The sequence below is a fragment of the Magnolia sinica genome, chromosome 6 (assembly GCF_029962835.1).
Source record: "Magnolia sinica isolate HGM2019 chromosome 6, MsV1, whole genome shotgun sequence".
Taxonomy (NCBI): Eukaryota; Viridiplantae; Streptophyta; class Magnoliopsida; order Magnoliales; family Magnoliaceae; genus Magnolia; species Magnolia sinica.
This window is the reverse complement of record NC_080578.1, coordinates 3,713,692-3,734,522: the sequence shown is the minus strand read 5'-3', so window position 1 is coordinate 3,734,522 and position 20,831 is coordinate 3,713,692. Positions and strand designations below refer to the sequence as shown.

Below are 20,831 nucleotides of genomic sequence, written 5' to 3'. Positions count from 1 at the left end.
TGGTCAGATCAAACCTAGGCGTGAGCACAAAAATGTGGTTGATCCAAAACTCAAATGAGCCACACCGCAAATGAGACGTCCACCATTGAAACCTTTTTGGGGCCATCGTGATGTTTATATGCCTAAACATATATCATTCTCATGGTAATTATTCATTGTGTTGGGGCACACATTACCAGCAGCACGATCCCAAGATAACTTTGAGCGTTTGACGACCATATATGAAAAAGATAAGGTGTTATTTTCCAATAAATAAAAGTAGGGGGTTAGTTGGCATATGGCAAAAATAGAGGGTGGAATATGTCAAAAACTCAAAAGAGAGAGAAAAAGAACGCTCTTTTGCCTGAGGAAACTCTTCTCTATCAGAGGCAGCAATGGCGATGGGAAGAAAACCGGGCCTTCTGCTTTTGTCGAATCTGTTCAAAACTCTAGATCATCATCATCGTCATTTCTCATCGTCGAACTCTGGAAATCTCAGCATCCTCGGCAATCACACCGCAAAATGGATGCAGGTAATCTTCTCTCCTACTTCGTCAGATCTGTTTTATTCTATTGATCTTATCTCTGTTATATTTTTCTCTTTTATCAGATTCTTTTGGTTTTGATGCTACATCCTCGTATTGCCGTTTCTCTCTATATCCGGAATTAGGGTTTTTTTTTCTTGCTTTTGTTGTGAAATTAGGTGTTTTGATCTCCTGATTTTCTTTTTTCGTTGTAAAATTACGGTTTAGTGTGAGATTCCGCTGCTGCAGATTAGGCGTCCCAAAAGCTGGTGTTTTGTTTTATTTATTTATTTTTATATCTTTTCGTCCTCTTAAGGATCCTACGTTTCACAAAAGGCTCTGTTCTTGTGGCGTTCTTGATTCGCCTGAAGATTTTTTCTTTGTTGAGGAATTGTAGATGAAGATGGAGAGCTGCTGCGAGTTTGAGAAACATCATTCTGGAATGATTGGAGAAATGTAGTCGATGTCAATGCTCTGCAATTGCTGGTTGCTGGGTCGCAGAAACTATTGAGGCTTGTGATTTTCGGATGTTTGATATCTGGGCCATCCATCAACTAGGGCTGTCATAAACATGCCCTGACCCCCGAAATGACGATGGTTCACTCATCACGTGGGCTGCATGCGTTTGAGAAGAATGGACAGTTGGAAGATTAATGGCCCATGGTCTATACTCTATGTGCACATGTGGTCCATCTGATGAGAGCAGCAGCCTATTTCTGGACAGGGCATAGTTATGGTGGGGCCCACTTGATGAATGCCCTGATGTTGCACATGTGCCAACTTGCCAATCGGAAGATTAATGGCCTATGGTCTATACTCTATGTGCACGTGGTTTATCTGATAAGAGCAGCAGCCTATTTCTGAGCAGGGAATAGTTATGGTGCAGCCCACTTGATGAATGCCCTTATGTTGCACACATGCCAACTTGGCATGTGTGCTACTCACTTAGTCAATGTCTCCTCATACTTATCACCTTATCATTGCTCTTTAAGTTGTCATTGAACATTCAACCCATGATGGTTTAACATATCGGATCACTTAGCATCTGTTTTCAAGTTTAAGGTGTTATTTAGTGTTCAAACTATCAAGGTGTAACATATCGTAATACACTCACCATAGCACATTACTCTGTGTTGAAATCATTAGCGCTTTCAATTTTCACCTTTGTCTATAATTTATAAAGCCTTTAGTAATATCTTGCATCATATGCTGTGTTTGGATGCACCGTTGAACTGAATTGCTATAATTAGTTCATCAAATTCGGAATGATCCAATTGCTATTACTTTCCCTATTATTTTTATTGAGGGTATGGGCTCCGTGTTGCAGTTATGTTACTTTCAAATTGAACTCAGGGCAAGTGCAACTGCAATTTGAGGGCCACTAACTCTACGAATGCATTTGAAACTTGAGAACATGACTTCAAGGTTCATTAAGTTAGCTTGAAGATGGCTGAAAACTCTACTCAACTTGTGTTTTTTGACTTAATGATACTAGAAAAAACTCAATGAGGAGTTTCTCGTTTAGTCAGCTCAATGAGTTTTTAAACTATGACACCAACGAATGTAACCCCCCTAATCAAAGCTACAATGTCAATATGCCTTGTTATTGCATGTGCCTTTTCTAGTGTCCGGCTAGCGTTCATTGTAGATTGGAAAGGATTCAGCAGGATTTTCTTTGTAAAGGTTCGGAAAAGAAGCACGAGTTCCATCCTTTGGAAAAAAAGAAGAAGCACAAGTTTCGTTTATTGTAATGGCTTGAGGTCTGCAAACCTATGAGAGAAGGGCTGTGGGTTTTAGAGATCTTAACTCAATTAGTCTAGCTCTTTAGGGGAAATAGCTTAGGATTGGAAGACAATACTCTTTGAATATAGGCAATCACTTACAAGTGCAGCATAGATGTGATAGGTTGGTTTACAAGAGGCTCTTCTATTTCCAGAGCTTCAGGAGTTTGGTAGGCAATCTTTAGAATTGTCGATCCGTTCAAGAAGGAAATATTATGCTATCTTGTATCCATTTCTAGGAGGATGTGGGGTGTGTGGATAGACCGCTATGTAGTATGGTTCCTAGTTTGGGGTAGGTTGGTTTGGAGAGGGAGATCCTCATCTTGCATTTTTTCGTGCTCCTGGGCAGCCAAGTGGTTTGGGTCCCCCTTAAATTGTTGCAGGGTTAGAGCTCTTTGAATTTGGAGTGGGATGGATGTGTGTGGAGGCTGGAGAGGTCCACTAGATTCTCTATTTGATCCTTTCATTCTATCATTTGATCTCCTCGTGGCTCATGCTAAGGATCTTCTAGAGCCGATGGAGTTTGTTTGGTCACATATGATATGGGCTCGCCTTGGGTAATTGATTGTAGTTGGTTGGTGGGCAATAGTTCATTCCAAATGTATGCATTATGTGCCTCTAGGATATGGAGTCAATCAATCATCTTTTCATCTCTCCTAGATATAATGCCAAGAGCAACTGGACATTTTTGCCCATCCAATTAGTTTTAAGAGAGTGGTGTCCTTTGAGATTTTATGGGACATTAGATGAGATTTTCAAGATAGATAAAGGCATTTATGAAAATTTGAAAATCTGTGTGCTTTTAAACTGACAGTTTGGATTTATCCGCATAAACAAACAACTTGAATTTTGCCTGCTTCTCCTTTGCACCTTATTGTGTGCAAATAGCACGCTTCCACATATCGCATCCTTTCCCTCCATTTTTCTCTCCTCTCTGAAAATCTCTTCCGATTTCTCTTTCCCTTCCTATCTCTCCACATGCATTGCATGTGCCACTTCCCCTAATGGAGGTTAGAGAGAATCATCATGGAATACAATGAATGGATAAGAATGAGAGGCGGGGCACCTTTGTCGGTTGTTCCTTAGAAGGCAATGGGAGCATCATTCCCTGACTAAATGGAAAAAAGGAAGCTTTTTTTCAAAGAGCTATAAAAACTAGAGAATGATCATGCACACGGTACATCTGATGCATGTGAATTCCCATCTGTTAGAGCCGTGGGACCCACTGTGATGTGTCTTTGCCATCCAAACTATCCATCAGATGAGCCCCCATGTTAAGTGCAGAGTCAAAACATCAGCCTAATAAAAAATTCAGTTGGGCCACATAATGGGAGGGGTGCTACCATAGAAACTTCCAGATTGTTCGTGGGGCCAACATTGTGTTTGTGCCATCCAATACATAACTCAGTTGGGCCACACCATGTGAATTTAGAGTTTTTAAGGCATCATTTTAAATTATTCCTTGTCTATAGCCATGCAACCACTCGAGTTTTTAATCATCCTGACTCTTAGATAGGTACAATAACAGCACTCAGTGCACAGTTTGGATTCCAAACAGATCCTGGTGGATCCCAGTGTATTCCACTAGGATAGATTGGGACCTTAGCTTTGGATCTTGGGTCATTTTCCAATGATCCATGAAGTCAGGGAGGTCCTGACTCAAATAAAGTTCAACATAAATGCGGTGTGTGGGTCAGGCCACGAAGCCATTAGGGATTTCCGAACACAATACTCTTCCGACATAGTTATCACTGTCCTCACCTTGGATGGTGCATAGCCAAAAAAATGAGAACTAGAATATTCCATCACTCGATCATTTGATTCTTTTCGACTGAATATGGATGGCTCCATGAACTTTGAATATTCATTTTATTTTGTATCCTCTGTTGATAGCGTGGATCATCATATAAACAGTCTGCTCATTGAAAATGACCCAATCCAACGGCTGAGGTCCTGACATATTCGTATTGCAGTTCGTACGAATGTATTCCAACAAACCTCTACATTAGAAGGGGTTGAATGTCCAATCCAATCTTGAATTGGGTGAGAAATTAATGCTGACATTGGTTTTAGCATAGGGGAGTTATTTGATACTGTAGCAGAGCATGGCGCTTCATCCACAGGTACAAGGAAACTGTACACATGGCTACACTAACTCAAATAAACCGACCAAATCTTGGCTTCTGCTGTCGTTAAGTCGGATTCCTGAAATCAGATCGGTTGAATGATCCTATCCTCAGATTAGTGGAGACTCCTTTATTGAAATAAGACTATTCAATATTTCCATCATTATTCGCCATCCAGTAAATGTCCATGAATCTGATAGTCAAATACTTAAATAAGCCTATTTTCTGGTTCAAGATACATCTATACTTGGACCTGTAATTTGGACAGTTCAGTTTGACTTACTCATATGTGATGTCTTTGATTCTACATGATTTTCAAGTGCCTGCCTACCATCCATCACTCTCTGCCAGAACATCCAAGTTTTTTCTGTAAAAGATCTAGCAGGTCTGGATCTTGTCCACAACATCTCTCTAGGACCGAATCCTCTTCAACACGCGGTAGGAAGACGGGCCATATGCAATGTCTGCTCCATCCATCAGTTGCTACACCTCATGCTGGGATCTGAGCAAAATAATCAAGCTGATCCAACACAGGTGGGTCACACCATAAGGAACAGTGGGATGGGGATGCAGACCATAGAAGCTTTCCTGGATCCACCACATTTCTTATATGCTGCCCACCAGGATGGAGAGAGATTCAAAAGAATCATCGTGATCAAAAACTCAGACGGGCCATAGTGCATGAATTTAGAGCTTTTAGGTGTGAGTTTGCATTGTTCCCGTGGTGTGGCTCACCTGAGTTTTAAATCAGTCTGATGTTTGTTATGTACAACGAGTATGAGGTGTGCACCTGATGGACAGAACAGATTTCATATGAACATCACTGTGGGCACATGTGACACGCAGTGGTGTTAGAGACTGTGAACTAGCTTGGGATACAAGGTCCAGACTAATGTGTTAGTTTTGCACCATTAAAAACTGGTGGTGACTCTCTATTTAAAGTGTGCCTCTGTTTACCTTCAACGGTATTATGGAGGTACTCTGAATCTACAGTTGCCACTCCCTTACCCGATTAGTCTCACCAGATACGGACTTCAGCGATGCAGCTAATTTCACAGAACCATGATGGACGATAAAGCTGATACTCTGGTCAAGCTTTTTCTGTCACAACCTCCTCATGTGTGCCACTGTCACAAAGCTAATCAAACCATCCACATTGTGGGTCTCATCGTGGATGGAGCATCTCTAAGATCACACTGATAAAAAAGTCATGATCATTCAATTAATGGCCAAAAGTAAAATGGTGAGCATATCTTCTCAATGCAATTCTTTGGTTGTTCTCCATCCACAGTCAGGCTAGTGATCAGAATAGTCTCGATTGCCCGTACGACCATGTAATGTGTATGGTTGAAGAGTTGCAACCATTTAGAAATGGTTGCAAAACTAACATAAGAGCCTAGCAATGAGGAAGAAAAATAACCATTCCTTATTTGCCTTAACTTCTGCGTGAAAGTACAAGTATGCTAAAGGAACAAACAAGGAGAATCATAGAATACAAGGAAGGCACCATCCATTTTAAAAGAATCTGCTATGGCTTGCGTGACACACATGGATTGAGGAGGGGATCATAGAGAGCGAAAGGGAGAGAGATTTGGAGGGGGAAATGCTTATGTATTGGGTAGTAGCCAGATGTGGGAGTTGTGTACAAAAAGTGAGGGAGAAGTGGGTAAAATTCAAGTCATTTGTTTAGGTGAATAAATCCAAGCCGTAGGTTTGTAAGCATGCAGATTTTCAAAAGTCCATAAATCCCTTGTCTATTTTGAAAATCTCATTTAATGTCCCATAAGATTTCAAAGGCTACAACTCTCTAAAACTAATTGAATGGGCAAAAATGCCCGTTTGCTCTGACGTTATTTATTTATTAGAACAATCAGAAAACACTTGTAACAGCTAGCAGAAGTGGCACGCGAAACGTACATGGAGAGAAGAAGGGAGAGAGAAATTAGGAGAGATTTTCGTTGGGGAGAAAAAAATGGATGGTGAAGGATGAAGACCTGAGAGCATGCTACTCGTGCACAAAAAGGAGGTGGGGAGAAGCAGGTAAATCCAAGCCGTTTTTTTTACATGGATAAGTTCAAGCTGCCGGTCTAAGGCACACAGATTTTCAAAATTCTATAAATACCCTTATCTTGAATATCGCATTTAACGTCCTATAAAATCTCAAAGGCCACGATTAGATACCACTTACGGTCGAGGGAATGTGCATGTTGATGGACAGCTTCTGCACTACTGTCGTGAAGGATTTTGTTGGATAGAATGAATGTGCTTGTGAAGTTTGCACTTGTGGTATGTCGGCCACAGTTTGTGTGGCGTGAATGTATGCTAATCCAGGTTGCATAAATCAAGGGATATTTTATGGATTGAGTTTGAACATGGGGATCATTGTCTTTTCAACTGTCTGTTTGATGGCCCCCAGTTTCAGTGTGCTCTGCCCAATAGGTCTGTAAAGTGTCGTCAGGTTGGGTACTAGTGTACTAATTCCTTTATCCCACCTAAGGCCGTCAGGTTCAGGTCCAGGTATTGTATTATTGAAGAAAACAATTTTAAGACGCGTGTTAGATTAAGTTTTACACTTTGAAAAAAAAATCTTTAGATGTAAAAGAGAACATATCAAGCCAGGTACAAATGTAAAAATTTGGTAGATGTGTCCCTTTGACCAAGAGGTCGAGATTATATGTAAAAAAATGATACTACGAACACTAGTATTACGAAATCACAGACAGCTATGCTTTTGTGATTCCTCCTCATTTCATTTCTATAGTTTGATTACTTGTCCAGAAAATAGTGGCCTATGGTGTAACCCTTTAGGCATGCCTTTGATGGTTCTTGACCTCAAACATGATCTTTTCTGCTTTGGTTCTTAGACACATTTGCAGGCCACTGTAACCGCATCATCAAAACTGTGGCGACGCATTGCGGAGCCCATATTATGAATTTGATAGTTTTAGTAAAAAAGGTTAATATACTATTAGTGTGTTGTAATGCATGTTAATATATCATGCTATCACATACACGGCCACACAGTATCCAAGATTTTTGCGCATCCCTCCCATCTCCACATTCTTATCCATGCATGGCTGCCAACTGTGCAATAGTAGTGATCTAAGAGCATTGGAAGTGTTTATCTAAAAATTCTCAGGAGCCTCGACTTTCAAGTCTGTGTTTCAAGTTACAGCCAATGTTTTAAATATCAATGATATGAGCGGATATATCCCACGATATATCTAATATCCCACCTATGCGATACGAAACGCACAGGTAGTACCAATATATCCCACATGTTCGATCCGGTGACTATTTTCAATTCCCGGTCCCTTTTTTTAATATTAAAATTATGTTAAATCGGTGTTAAATGGTTACAAATCCACTGGTTCTTCATGTTTTGCATGAAAAATCATGGGATTGGAGCTTTAATTTTGATATCCATTGGTTCTTCATGTTTTCCATGTTTTGTTTTGAAATTTTCCTTCAACCAACTGTCAATTGAGACTAATTTCGAAGTATTTAGGAGTAATTTGATAAAATGATCATCACATACACTCTAATTTTGAAATTTGAGTATAGGTGGTCTAATTTGAGAAAAATTCAAAATTTCCTTAATTTCTCCTAAATTACTTGCAATGTTGCACTCCAAACATGAAATCAAGCATGTATGAAGGCTGACCTACTGATTTGTTAAGCCCTTGCCAATTTTTGAAAAATAAAAATCATTTTTAATTTAAAAAATAATAAAATATATTTTTTTTTTCCCGAAATTTCCCTCTAACCACCTGTCCAATTGAGACTAATTTCGAAGTATTTAGGAGTGTTTGATGAAATGATCATCGCATACACTCTAAATGTTATGCATTCAATTTGAATATAGTTGTATTAGTTCAGTCAGACAACGCAGAGCTTAGGACCCTATACAAAGGAACCCTATAATGTGAGCTTCTTTTTTGAGATATTATTTAAATGTGTGTACTAAGGTCTTTTTTGATAATCCCTTAAGTTTCATTGAAAATTTCAACAATTTCCCCAATGTTTCCCCATGTTTCACAAAAAGTGTGATAAATTACACGATACAAACAATATATCCCGTGCGATAACTGATACGTATCTGTATCCCAAGGATGCGATACGTAAAGCGATACCGATATTTCAAACACTGGTTACAGCATCAAGGAAGAACCCTTTTTTGTTTTTTGGATTGTTAAGCTGGGTTCTGTCTACCACTGGGCTATCGGCTCGAACCCAAGGAAGAACATTGTCACTTGCAAACAATGGTTTTTATGTCATTCATTCCAAGTAACAGCCAGATTATCGAATTTGAGGCCCTTTGTTGTGTCAGCAGCCTCTGCATGACTGTGTTGCACTATTTTAGTCATCAAGGTTAAGCTTCTACATTTTTTTGGCTTAAATGTTAGCGCACCCTAAGCCTTGACTAGCATAACCACACCTGTCTTTTTTCTTTTTTATTTCACTTATGTAGCGTCGGGTTAGTTGAGCCACCCTAGTGTGGCTGACATAGATTTTATATAAGACCTCTGTCAGCCTTAAGCGGATGGGGGACCTACCTATAGTTGCACAAAGCATGAAGCGCAGCAATAGATTCCGGTGCAGGTGTGGGGAAGCGTCTGTATCACAATGTTATTGAGTATAAATGGCTAGGAAACAGGATGGCGGTGCAAGTCCGAAGCGCAATTCCAAGCGGAAGCAATGCCTACTTAGAAGGATCCTGTAACTAAGGACCTATCCCACTCTTACCATCTTAAAAACAGAATAAAGAGAACATGACTCTACCTCATCAAATTCGTTTTAGACTTGTTGGGATTCAGGAGCGATCTTGTTTCTTAAAGCTTACGCTGGAGTGGAAAAGATTTCTGGATGCACTACTACGTCTTGGAATAGTAACTCACTGTATTGTTTTGCTTCCATGTTCAAAACTGCTACAGATAAAACTTTTCGGATTTGCACAAACATTTCTATAAAAGCATTTATTTCATGGGTACAGGACACAAGCAAGAAATCTCCCATGGAACTGATCAATGAAGTTCCGCCCATCAAGGTAGAGGGCCGGATCGTCGCTTGCGAAGGAGGTAAATCATATCAACCTGCTCCTCTGTTAACATGACACCTCTACTTTTATACCTTTTTCATTTTTTTTCTTTTCTTGGTACTAATGATCACAGACACCAATCCTGCTCTCGGGCATCCGATCGAATTCATATGCCTTGACCTGAAAGAACCTGCCGTCTGCAAATATTGCGGGCTTCGTTATGTTCAGCACCATCATCACTAGGACGCTGTCTTTGTTTTTTCGATCAACAACTCAGGAACAGTAATGGTTGTGACTGGCGACAAGCCTTTTGTTCTCTCTTAAAAAAAAATAAAAAAAATTAATGCAAGCTGTAGAAAACATCCATTGCTTCTCTTTGATGTATTGGCGGCATGTTTCCTGTGTTTAGATAATAAAAATTGTTGCTGGTATGACACCCATAGTGGCAATTTCTCGGCTTGAAATTTTAGAACTGCTTAGATTTTCAGAATCTCACAATAATATCATTTGATCAAAATTCCATCAATAATATTATGAGAATTTTCAAAATCTCGGTGATATATTATGATGCAGCTGCTTATTTTATCATTTCTCAGGGATTGGATCTCCTTTGTTGATTTCATGATTCTTCTACTCGGGGCATGGCACCATGTTTTAATTTGGACTTTGGAGGCCTTGTAAGAACGCCTAACCTTATAAAGATTTTTCAGGCCAATATGGGCTCGTATAGTCCTGTATTGGGGTTTTTCATGCCAATATGGGCTCATATCGCCTTGTATTTGGGTTTGGAATATGAACGGTTTTGATGGAATATGAACAACATTGTAGCCCCATGAAGGGTTTCTATGGTGGGCACCACTTCTCCAAGTCCTTGGGCCCATGTTTGACAACTTTCAAGTCTTTTCCTACTGATGGCTGGGCACAGGCCCTATGTTCGGGCCTATTCACGCTTGCTATAGCCGGACCCGAATCATGGTCCCGATTAAGTGATGGGCGGGCTTTGCGGACTTTCACCTGGCACGTTACGAACCTGGCATGGAACTGCAACATATTTCGTGTCCTTATATTAGCAAGGGGTTGGAGCCCAGCGTAGGAGCGGATTGCCTCTGTGCCTGGGGTTGTGGGGTCTATAGAGATATCCATGACAAATCTACTCCGTCCATCTGTTTTGAAAGACCACGATAGGATACGATTCTAAAAATCAGGCAGATCCAAAACTCATGTGGGTCCAGTCATGGATGGAGCACAGCCATAAATTTAAAACTGGTTGGGTAATCTCGACCATTCAATTGGATCGTCTAGATTGAATGACGTACTTACCGGGGAACTGGCAATTTAAAAACAGTTACGTGGATTGGAAACCGTTGGGTCGAAAGAGACAAGAACGCTTTATGGTAGGGATAAGTGATGGGATAGAGAGGTGGGCCCCATTTGGATTGAGGAGATGAATTTATGGGAAGCAGATTGCGTACTGAGTAACTCAGTACCCTACTGAGTAAATCTGTGGGGCCCATCGTGATTTATATCTTTTATCCACTCCATGCATTCATTTTAGCAGATAATTTTAGGGCTTGAGCTAAAAACTGAAGTATATCCAAAGCTCAAGTGGATCACAACACAGGAAACAGTGTGAATTGAACGTCTACCGTTGAAAATTTCTTGGGGGCCACAAAAGTTTTGGATCAGGCTGATATTTGTGTTTAACCTTCATCCATGTTCGTTTGATCTCATGAACAGGTTAGATGATAGAAAATAAAAATAAAAATCACTGCCGGCCCTATAAGGTTTCAACGGCGGAAGTCATTATTCCCACTGTTTCGTGTCGTGTGGTCCACTTGAGCTTTGGGTGCGCACAAATTTTGGGCCCAACCCATAAAATGGACTGGAAAAACGGATGGACGGCATGGATAAACCACATACAATCACGGTGGCCCAACAGAGTTTACTCAGTACGATAAAAGCCCACTGACTCAGTACGCAATTCGATTTCGCAAATTTATGGTAGGGATAAGTGACGGGTATACGTGGGGCCCATTTAGATGAAGGAGATGAATTTATGGTAGGGATAAGTGACGGGTAGAGGTGGGGCCCATTTGGATTGAGGAGATGAAAGGAGCGTGGAAAGGCACGTGAATTTCCTACAACACTTGTTGGAGCTCGTGAAAGACATGGCCCACCAGGATGAAGGGACACACAAGATTCAGGCCATTCGCGAATTCAAAACTCAGGAGGGCCGCAACAAGTAAATATATAGGTTTTAGGCGTGATTGTATATTGCTCCGTGTGGTGTGTCCCGCATGAGTTTTAACCACTACGATTCTAGGGCTGTAAGAAGAACATGGGGAGGCGCACAAGATGCACGGTTTGGATTTTGCATAAATATCACATATGGGCCACTCACAGCTCGAACGTATGATAATTACCATGCTTTCGTACGTATGTGATCATTTCCAGCCTAGGTAGGCTGCCTGCCTGTAGATGAGTTCAGGAAAGGGAAGGGAGACTCGAGAAGCGTTTCAAGCGGATAATTATATGATACGCAGCGTCATTTCTTTGCAAAGTTGTACACGCGTTTCTAATTCTGGCCAGTGGGGCCGACGTTTGGCTCATCAGACACCAATTTTCCGTTGCATCCCACAGTAGATGGACCAAGATCCTAAATTTTCCCATATTGGTAGATCTTAGCCGCCAATATTGAGATTCTTATTCAGTTGAATGTGGAACGTTGATATTAACCTCTACCTGTAGGCCACGAATTGAAAGGTTGTGATTTTTCCTGTTTGTCTTTTTGAAGCTTGTCTTGGCGAATGTTCCATCGAAGGTTGGGCGACAGAAGATCCATGCCCGGATTACACAAGCATATGGCCCACCTGTCAGAACCCAAAACCCGCGTCTATGCATATAGCATGTCTTATAGTTACTCCCACACCGAGCTCCACATCTCTAGGACGGACCCGGTCCTGTCAGGGATTCCATGGGGCTCACTGTGATGTAGATTTTTTTTATCCGTGCCGTCCATCCATTTTTCCAGGTCATTTTAGAATATGGTCCCTAAAATGAGGCAGATTCAATGCTCAAGTGGACCACACGGATGGGATTGAACGATCACCATTAAAAACTTAAGCAGCAGAAGTTTTGATCAAGCTGATATTCGTGTTTTCCCTTCATCCAGGTCTATATTAACAGATTGTATGGCAAATAAACATCACGGTGGGCCAGATGAAGTTTTCAACGGTAGGGTCATTATCACTACTTCTTTCTATGATGTGGCCGACTTGAGCCTTGGATCTACTCCATTCTGAGATTATGCCATAAAATAATCATGCAAAATGGATGGACGGCATGGATAAAGCACATACATCAAGGTGGGCCCCACAGAACCTTGCTAGAACCAAGTCCGTCCCGGGGGCAGGACGCAATCCGCGTTCTATCTTTTCCACCCTTCGTTACCTCATCTCAAAACGGCCACCCTCTTGTTGCCACGTGGCAAGCCCATATCCCAAAGGCAGGAAATCACCACCATGCTTCTTCCCTAATGTTTGGTCATCACACACATCACCCAATCAACAGAAAACGAATAAAGAAATGAAATAAAATAAAATAAAAACCCGAAATGCTCCCGTGCTGCGCCTAGAGCACTATAAGTTATGGTACTCGTAGTTGGATCGGTCCACCAGGAAAGTCTAATCCGTCGATCTGAACGGTCCATTAAGTTCAGAACACTATTATAAAATTAAAAAATAAATTTATAAATATAAAATTCCAACCAGTCTTTGATTTGGCATTACTTTCCACAACCATCCATTTTGAAATCATGGATCAAATGGTTACAACTGCCTAAAAAAACTGACACTTTAGAATCATGAGCAATCCGGGATGAGTCCTAACAAAATAGCTGGATCAGATCCTGATAGGACCTACTTTTGTGCAAACAATATTGACCGTCCATATTAAAGGCCATCGATTAATGGATAATAGTTGTTGGATTTGTATGAAATTTACATAGTAACCAATGAAATATAGGTTCGACCTAATGGACAATCTGGATCAATGAATTGAATGAATCACGAGGCATTTGACCGATGCTTCGCAAGGCAGTCACGTGGTTCAATGAATATCGAGATTTAAATTCGAGAAAATGACCACTGTAGGCAAAACCTTTTACCCAGCGGTTTTTATGAAGGGATACAAACTTAAGTTACCAACTTAGACTAGCACGTGCGGACAGCGACTTTGAGGACGAAACTACCCCTTCTTTTCTCTGCGAAGACGAGCGCTGACGCTCCCCTTCCCTCGCTCCATTTTCGAAAAAAGGAGGACGAAAACTGCTGCACTACACCTGCTGCTTGGATCGCACCACGCTTTAGCTGGATCCCACCGTCTCTATTCAGCAGCGTTATCTCGTTTTGCTGAAAATGGTCCCTCCACGGAAGAAAGTACGCACTACAGGTATTATGGAGTACATTTACCTAAACGGTGTAAATTTTTTGTGGGCCATTGAACTGCTGGATGAAGCTCGAATCTTAGTTTTCGGTACATCCATGCAAAAATCATCATATGAATATGATGGATTACAAGTAAAACATCATTGTGGGGGCATAACAAGGTTTCTACGGTGGAACCACGGTTTCTTGTGCTGTGATTCACTTGATATTTCGATATGCCACCATTTTGGGCTAAAACCCTTACTTTAGATGGAAAAACGGATGAAGGTCGTGGATAGTCCACATACATTCAAGGCGGGCCCAACTCAGTTTATGTAATTTTTTTTTAAAATTATTATTATTATTTTTTATTTTATTGGGTTAACTTGTTAGTACACACCCATGTCAGTACACACACTCCATGTTAGCCACCCCTGCTAGGGATCGATACCAAGACCTCAAGTGTTGACACGGAGGTATCTCCACTCAGTCTGCCAATTGAGCTGTGGATCTGGGTGTGCCCAACTCAATTAACTCAGCACTATAAGAGCGTACTGAGCAAACTATAAATCCAATTTGCGAGAGGTTTTGGTCCATTTGATGTACTTATCGGTTCATGAATGGTGAAATTCCCCGAGCAATTCATAATTTTGACGGAGATATCATAAAAATATGATGGGGAACTTCCATGGATTCATGTAATGTAACGGAAAATTTTATGAACCGCTCGGTCAATTTCATTAATTGCTCGGTCAAATTCACCGAAGAGAATTTCATGTAAATCTCGATCATTTCAAACTACTGGTCAAATTCACCAAAGAGCAAATTGTTAGGCTAGTTCAATTACATTTAAAGTTTATTCCAATTCATGGTTTGGCCCAACCCAATTTCAAGCTTGGCCTCGGCAAATTATAAATTCCTTGTAATTTTGGTCTTTGCCTCTTGGGAATTTTTAAATTCCCGCTTCAAAATTTCTGGGTTCTTAAAAATTTGTGGGCTTCCTGCGAATTCAAAGATTTTTACCATAAATTTATTTCCCGTAAACCCCAAGAGGAATTTAGGTAAATCTCATTTCATCATCCTACTCCAAATTAAAGGCAAATTTTGGCCTACAAATTAAATTTAAAGGTTTATTCCAAAGAGGGCCCCCTTTTCCAAGGTGAAATTAGGATTTGAAATTTTCTCTCAATATTTTCATAAAAGTCCGTTCCTTACTCTTTAAGCCCCTCAAAAAAGGAAATATCTTCCCATAAAAACTAGACAGAAGCATTCTCATTTATAATTTAGGAAAAGTAATTTTAAAATCTTTTGGTTTATCACCCTTTTCCAGAGAGGATTAGGATAAAGGTTTTCTCAAAATTCTTCTCTCTTTTGTTAATAAACTTCCAACTCCCTCCAGAGTTCTTTGATCTTCTTTATATTTATGGAAAATTTATGCGATAGTTGGAGAGAGATCTTCCTATCCACTCCTCTAGTTTGCCTTGTTTAATTTCTAGGTTGCCTCCAAATTTTAGGTTGCCTCGCTGAATTTTAAGTTTTCCTCAATTTCTGGGTTCCTCGCTCAATTTTAGGTTCCTCTCTCGAATTTTACCTTCCTCGCAATTTCTAGGGCCTTCTTTAGGTTCCCTCTCAATTTCCTAGTTTCCCCTAAATTTCCTTGTTGCCTCGCTCAATTTAGGTTCCTCTCTCAATTTCTAGCCTCCTTCGCAATTTCTAGCTTCCTTCTAGTTCCCTACTCAATTCCTTAGGTTTCCTCGAAATTTTCCGTTGCCCGCTCAATTCCTAGTTGCCTCGCTCAATTTTTGTTTGCGCTGAATTTCTAGGTTCCTCGCTCAAATTCTTAGTTCCTCGCTCAATTTTAATTTTCCTCAATTCCTAAGGTTGCCTCGTCAAATTTTAGGTTTCCTCCAAATTTCTAGGTTCCTTGCTCAATTTCTAGTTCCTTCGCTCAATTTTAATTTTCCTCCCCAATTTAGGTTGCCTCGTCAATTCCTGGTTTCCTCCTCAATTTCCTAGGTTCCTTGCTAATTTCTAGGTTTCCTTCGTCAATTCCTTAGGTTTCCCCTTTTCGGTTGCCTCGCTCAAATTCCTAGGTTGCCTTCTCAATTCCTACCCAATTTTACTTCCTTCAATTCCTAGGTTCCCTCGGTTGTTTTTAGTTGCCTCGCTCAATTCCTAATTTCCTTTCCTAGGTTTCCTTATTGATCTCAATTTTTAGGTTTCCTCGCTCAATTCCAGTTTCCTCGCTCCCATTTCCTAGCTTTCCTCCAATTCCCTAGGATTCCTAACTGAATTTCTACATTGCCTCACTCAATTTGTAGGTTCCCTTGCTCAATCCCTATGTTGCCTCGCTCAATTCCTAGGTTACCTCGTTCAAATCCTAGGTTGCCTCGCTCAATTTTTAGGTTCCCTCGCTCAATTTGTAGCTTCCCTCGCTCAATTCCTAGGTTGTCTCGCTGAATTTCTAGGTTCTCTCACTAAATTTCTACGTTGCCTCACTCAATTCCTAGGTTCCCTCACTAAATTCCTAGGTTGCCTCGCTCAATTTCTAGTTTCCCTCGCTCAATTTCTAGCTTTCCTCGCTCAAATCCTAGGTTGTCTCGCTCAATTCCTACATTGCCTCGCTCAATTTTTAGGTTCCCTCGCTCAATTCCTAGGTTACCTCAATTCCTATAAACATTACATACATTCCTACGTTGCCTCGCTCAATTACTATGTTCCCTTGCTTAATTTCTAGCTTCCTCGCTCAATTCCTAGCTTCCTCGCTCAATTGATAGGTTGCCTCGCTCATTTTCTAGCCTTCCCGGCTCAATTTCTAACTTCCTCGCTCGATTCCTGTTACCTCACAATTCCTCTGTTGCCTCGCTCGATTCCTACCTTGCCTCGCTCAATTCCTAGGTTCCCTCGCTCAATTTCTACCTTCCTTCACTCAATTCCTAGGTTACCTCACTGAATTCCTACATTGCCTCGCTAAATTCCTACGTTGCCTTGCTCAATTTCTACCTTTCCTTGCTTAATTTCTACCTTCCCTCGCTCAAACGCTAGGTTGACTCGCTCAATTTTTACCTTCCTTCGCTTAATTCCTAGGTTACCTCGTTGAATTCCTACATTCCCTCGCTCAATTTCTAGCTTCCCTCGCTCAATTTCTACCTTCCTTCGCTGAATTCCTACGTTGCCTCGCTCAATTCGTAGGTTCCTTCTACCTTCCCTCGCTCAATTCCTAGGTTACCTCGCTGAATTCCTACGTTGCCTCGCTCAATTTTCTAAGTTGCCTCGCTCAATTTCTAGGTTCCTTCGCTCAATTCCTAGGTTACCTCGCTGAATTCCTACGTTGCCTCGCTCAATTTTTAGGTTGCCTCGCTCAATTTCTAGGTTCCCTCGCTCAAATCCTAGGTTGCCTCGCTGAATTTCTAGCTTTCCTCGCTTAATTTCTACCTTCCCTCATTGAAATCTTACATTGCCTCGCTCAATTACTACGTTGCCTCGCTCAATTTCTAGGATCCTTCTACCTTCTCTCGCTTAATTCCTAAGTTCCCTCGCTCAATTTCTAGCTTCCCTCGCTCAATTCCTACGTTGCCTCGCTCAATTCCTAGGTTCCCTCGCTCAATTTCTAGCTCCCCTCGCTCAATTCCTAGGTTGCCTTGCTTAATTGATAGGTAGCCGCGCTCAAATTCTAGGTTGCCTCGCTCAATTTTTAGCTTTCCTTGCTCAATTCCTAGGTTGCCTCGCTGAATTCTTAGGTTCCTCGCTCATTGTCTCGGTTCCCTCACTGAATTTCTTAGTTGCCTCGCTTAATTTCTAGGTTTTCCGCTCAATTTCACCTTGCCTCGCTCAATTTTTTAGGTTGCCTAGCTCGGTTTCATCTTGCCTCGCTAAATTTAATGTTTACCTTGTTGAATTTCAAGTTTCCCTCACTCATTTTGTAATTTGTCTCGCTCAATTTTTAGTTTGCTTCGCTCGATTTCAACTATGTTTAATTTTTTGCGTTATGATTCTTTAAGTAGTGAAATTTGCTATTAATATATTTTCAATTACATGTTTGTAGGTGACGATTCTTGTTCTCAATTCCCAAACCCATCCTCGAAGTGTTCATTGAGATGGTGGTTCGACACGGTGAAGGGTGGATTAGAGAAGCATGATACTCGGCTAAGCCTATTCAAGCAATCCCCATTTTCCTTCTTGTTGCACCTCTCATCCTTTCGATTTATAGGGGCTCTATTTCACCTTCTTCTTGTAAGATATAAAGGTGATCTTATATTTGAGATACGGGGGACACGGTTGCAATTCACGGAGATGGACTTCGCCCTCATAACAGGGCTTAAGACTGGGGAGCTTACAATACCAGAAAAAGCGTCCCATCAGTAGTACATTAATGGACAAATACTTCAGAGAATATCCAGTTATTAAGAAGCATTTATTAGATATATTTTATAAATTAGTTGACACTAATAAGCATGAGGATGTCGTGAATGTTGCTCTACTTATGTGTGTAAAGTGTTTTGTTAGGGAAACCGAATCGAAAATTATGTGTAACATGGATTATATGTACCTAGTAGACTCCATAGAGGATTTCTATAGCTATCCTTGGGGTAGTTTGGCCTAAAATACAATGTCGCAAGGGGTCGCAACTGCTGTGATGGTATCAGGTGCAGTTCGCTACAATGTATATGTTTGTGTCTTTCCTTTGCAGGTAGGATCTCTTTTTTTATTCTACATGATTATATTCAATTGTGGATTTTTATCCTCATGCAATTTCTTTAAAATAGATATGGGCTATAGAGAGATTACCGGCCCTACGAGAGTGTGTTATTTCGTTTGTTCCCTCGCAAATTCCACGCTTCATTCAATATCGAGGCTGGAAGGGTTGGAGGTACAACAAAATACATGTAATTTTTTAGAGTGAAGCTGTAAGTATATGTATTTCTCCGCCATTCACTTTGCTTGATTTGACACTTACACTTCGTATATTAACATCAGTCTGGGTTCTTTTGCAGACTATCTTAATAAAGAACTTGGAACCCACCCTACGAGAATGGGAAACGGACGCCGTTCGCTTGCTTCGTGATAGTTTTCAGGTGAGATATCATGAGCGTTTAATTAAAATGAAATGTTGTTTAATTCACCGTTAAAAGTTTTTCGACTCTTATATGTGCATTGATACATTTTGAAGGTCATCGAAACTCAGGAATTGAGCGATGAGGGTAACGAGAATGATGACGAGGGTGAGGGGGGATCAGCGGAAAGTGATGAAAAAGGCGTACAGGGAGAGGGATCAGGGGGGAATATCGTGAAACCATCTCTTTTGATGGATGAATTTAGGGTTGGGATAGATGAGTTGAAGAAGGAGAGAGAGGAGTTGAAGAAGGAGAGGGATGAGCTAAGGAAAGAGAGGGAAGAGTTGAGAAAGAGAGAAGAGAGGCTTGATGAGAGGGAGGCGTTGTTGAAAGAGAAAGAATTGTTAAAGATGGAGAGAGTAGATCTAAACGAGAGAGTGCAGTTGAAGAAAGAGAAGGAATTATTTTTCATCATGAACGAGGAGTTGAATAGGCGGATGTGTGAGTTATTGAGAGAAACTGAAAACTTAGCGAAAGAGAGGGAGGCCTTAAAGAAGGAGAAGGAATATTTCTATATACAGAGAGGACAGTTTATGAGGGATGAGGACGAGGAGTTGAAGAAGAAAGTCAAAGTTGAGGATATGGAAGAAAAAGAACAGGGAAATGTGGAGTTGGAGGTGCAATCGTATGGTATGGCGGAGCGTAATCTATTGGATGAAGCACCCGTTTCTCCTCCTGTTTATGTAAGGAGAACTAAAAGGGTACTTAAGCCATCTTATTATATGGTTTCTCCATTCTTGTCCCTGTCTTCGATCAATACAACCCCGAACGTGGTGAGGCGACCTGAGGAAGCCGTAAACTTTCCTACATCTCCGATACCATTTCATCTACAGATGGATCCATTCAGGATGCTATCGACGGATGAACTCAAAGAGGTAGAAAAATACTATGAAGCAAATAAGGAGACGGGAGAGGCTTCATGGTTCAAGTCTATATGGGTAGATGATGCATGGGTTGATAGCGTGGTAAGCATTCGTATGAGAGTGTCTATATACATTGACTTTCATATAGTTATATCTTTTAATCGATTATTGCTGAATCATATTATCTTGTGGAGTAGGCTATCGACAAATATGTTGACTTCCTAGAGGAAAGGCAGTCTGATTGTGCAATTGCATATCCCCAAGATTGCAAGTTCTGTCCCACTTATTTTATGGTAAATATTTAGTTCGGAGTATCGCTAACCTATTTTTTCAATTAATTCGTGTTTTTCTACTTGTATTGATCTTTGATTTTTGTTACAGCCATGCCTTCAAACTAGTATGCCGACTCTAAGGGCGTATCGGGACTCGAAGTCTGCTTCGGAACGTGCAAAGTTGGTAGGCATGATGAACAATGTCATCGCAATTGCCAAGCAGCGGGGTAAATCACACGCCAAGGAGATTTGGTATAGTGAACGGGTAATTTATTCATCACATAACATCAAAAAAGGTCGTAATGTGTTCTTTGATCATGTTTTTTAACTGATAGCCTACTTCTTAAACATGGACAGGTTTATGTACCCGTCAACCATGATAACTCTCATTGGTTCTTGATGGTCCTATATCCAAGACAACGGGAGATCATTATTATCGATAGCTTAGTGTCAAATGCTCTCCTAAAGTATAAGCAGAAGATCAAATTGATGATGGAGGCACTCCTGATTCTCTTCCATGCCACCGGAGACATCACCACACTTGAAGGGAAGATATGAACCACCAAAGAAGAGAAATCTGTGCTGAAGCAAAGCAATGGTTTTGACTGTGGTATATTTGTAATGAAATTCATTGATATACAGTGTAGTGGTCGCACCTTGGAGGAAACAGACATGCAAAAATTTACTATACATTGGAGGAAGTCGATAGC

General features: G+C 40.8%; 2 protein-coding genes and 1 long non-coding RNA gene across 3 annotated transcripts; all 3 read left to right on the top strand.

Annotated features, from left to right (window-relative positions):
• The first annotated feature begins 324 nt into the window (after window positions 1-324).
• On the top strand, window positions 325-9,821 carry LOC131247974 (NADH dehydrogenase [ubiquinone] iron-sulfur protein 6, mitochondrial). The gene is made up of 3 exons (XM_058247984.1): window positions 325-512; window positions 9,404-9,488; window positions 9,582-9,821. The coding sequence occupies exons 1-3, from the start codon at window positions 375-377 to the stop codon at window positions 9,689-9,691; spliced, it is 333 nt and encodes a 110-aa protein (XP_058103967.1). The 5' UTR covers window positions 325-374; the 3' UTR covers window positions 9,692-9,821.
• Window positions 9,822-18,523: 8,702 nt separating this feature from the next.
• LOC131249827 (uncharacterized) lies at window positions 18,524-18,949 on the top strand. The gene is made up of 3 exons (XR_009172867.1): window positions 18,524-18,562; window positions 18,639-18,779; window positions 18,867-18,949. It is a non-coding gene; the product is annotated as an uncharacterized LOC131249827 (long non-coding RNA).
• An 8-nt stretch (window positions 18,950-18,957) lies between these two features.
• LOC131249464 (uncharacterized) lies at window positions 18,958-20,599 on the top strand. Its single transcript, XM_058250276.1, has 3 exons — window positions 18,958-18,963; window positions 19,043-20,142; window positions 20,231-20,599. Exons 1-2 carry the CDS (start codon window positions 18,958-18,960, stop codon window positions 20,072-20,074), a joined length of 1,038 nt encoding a protein of 345 aa, XP_058106259.1. The 3' UTR covers window positions 20,075-20,142; window positions 20,231-20,599.
• Window positions 20,600-20,831: the final 232 nt, after the last annotated feature.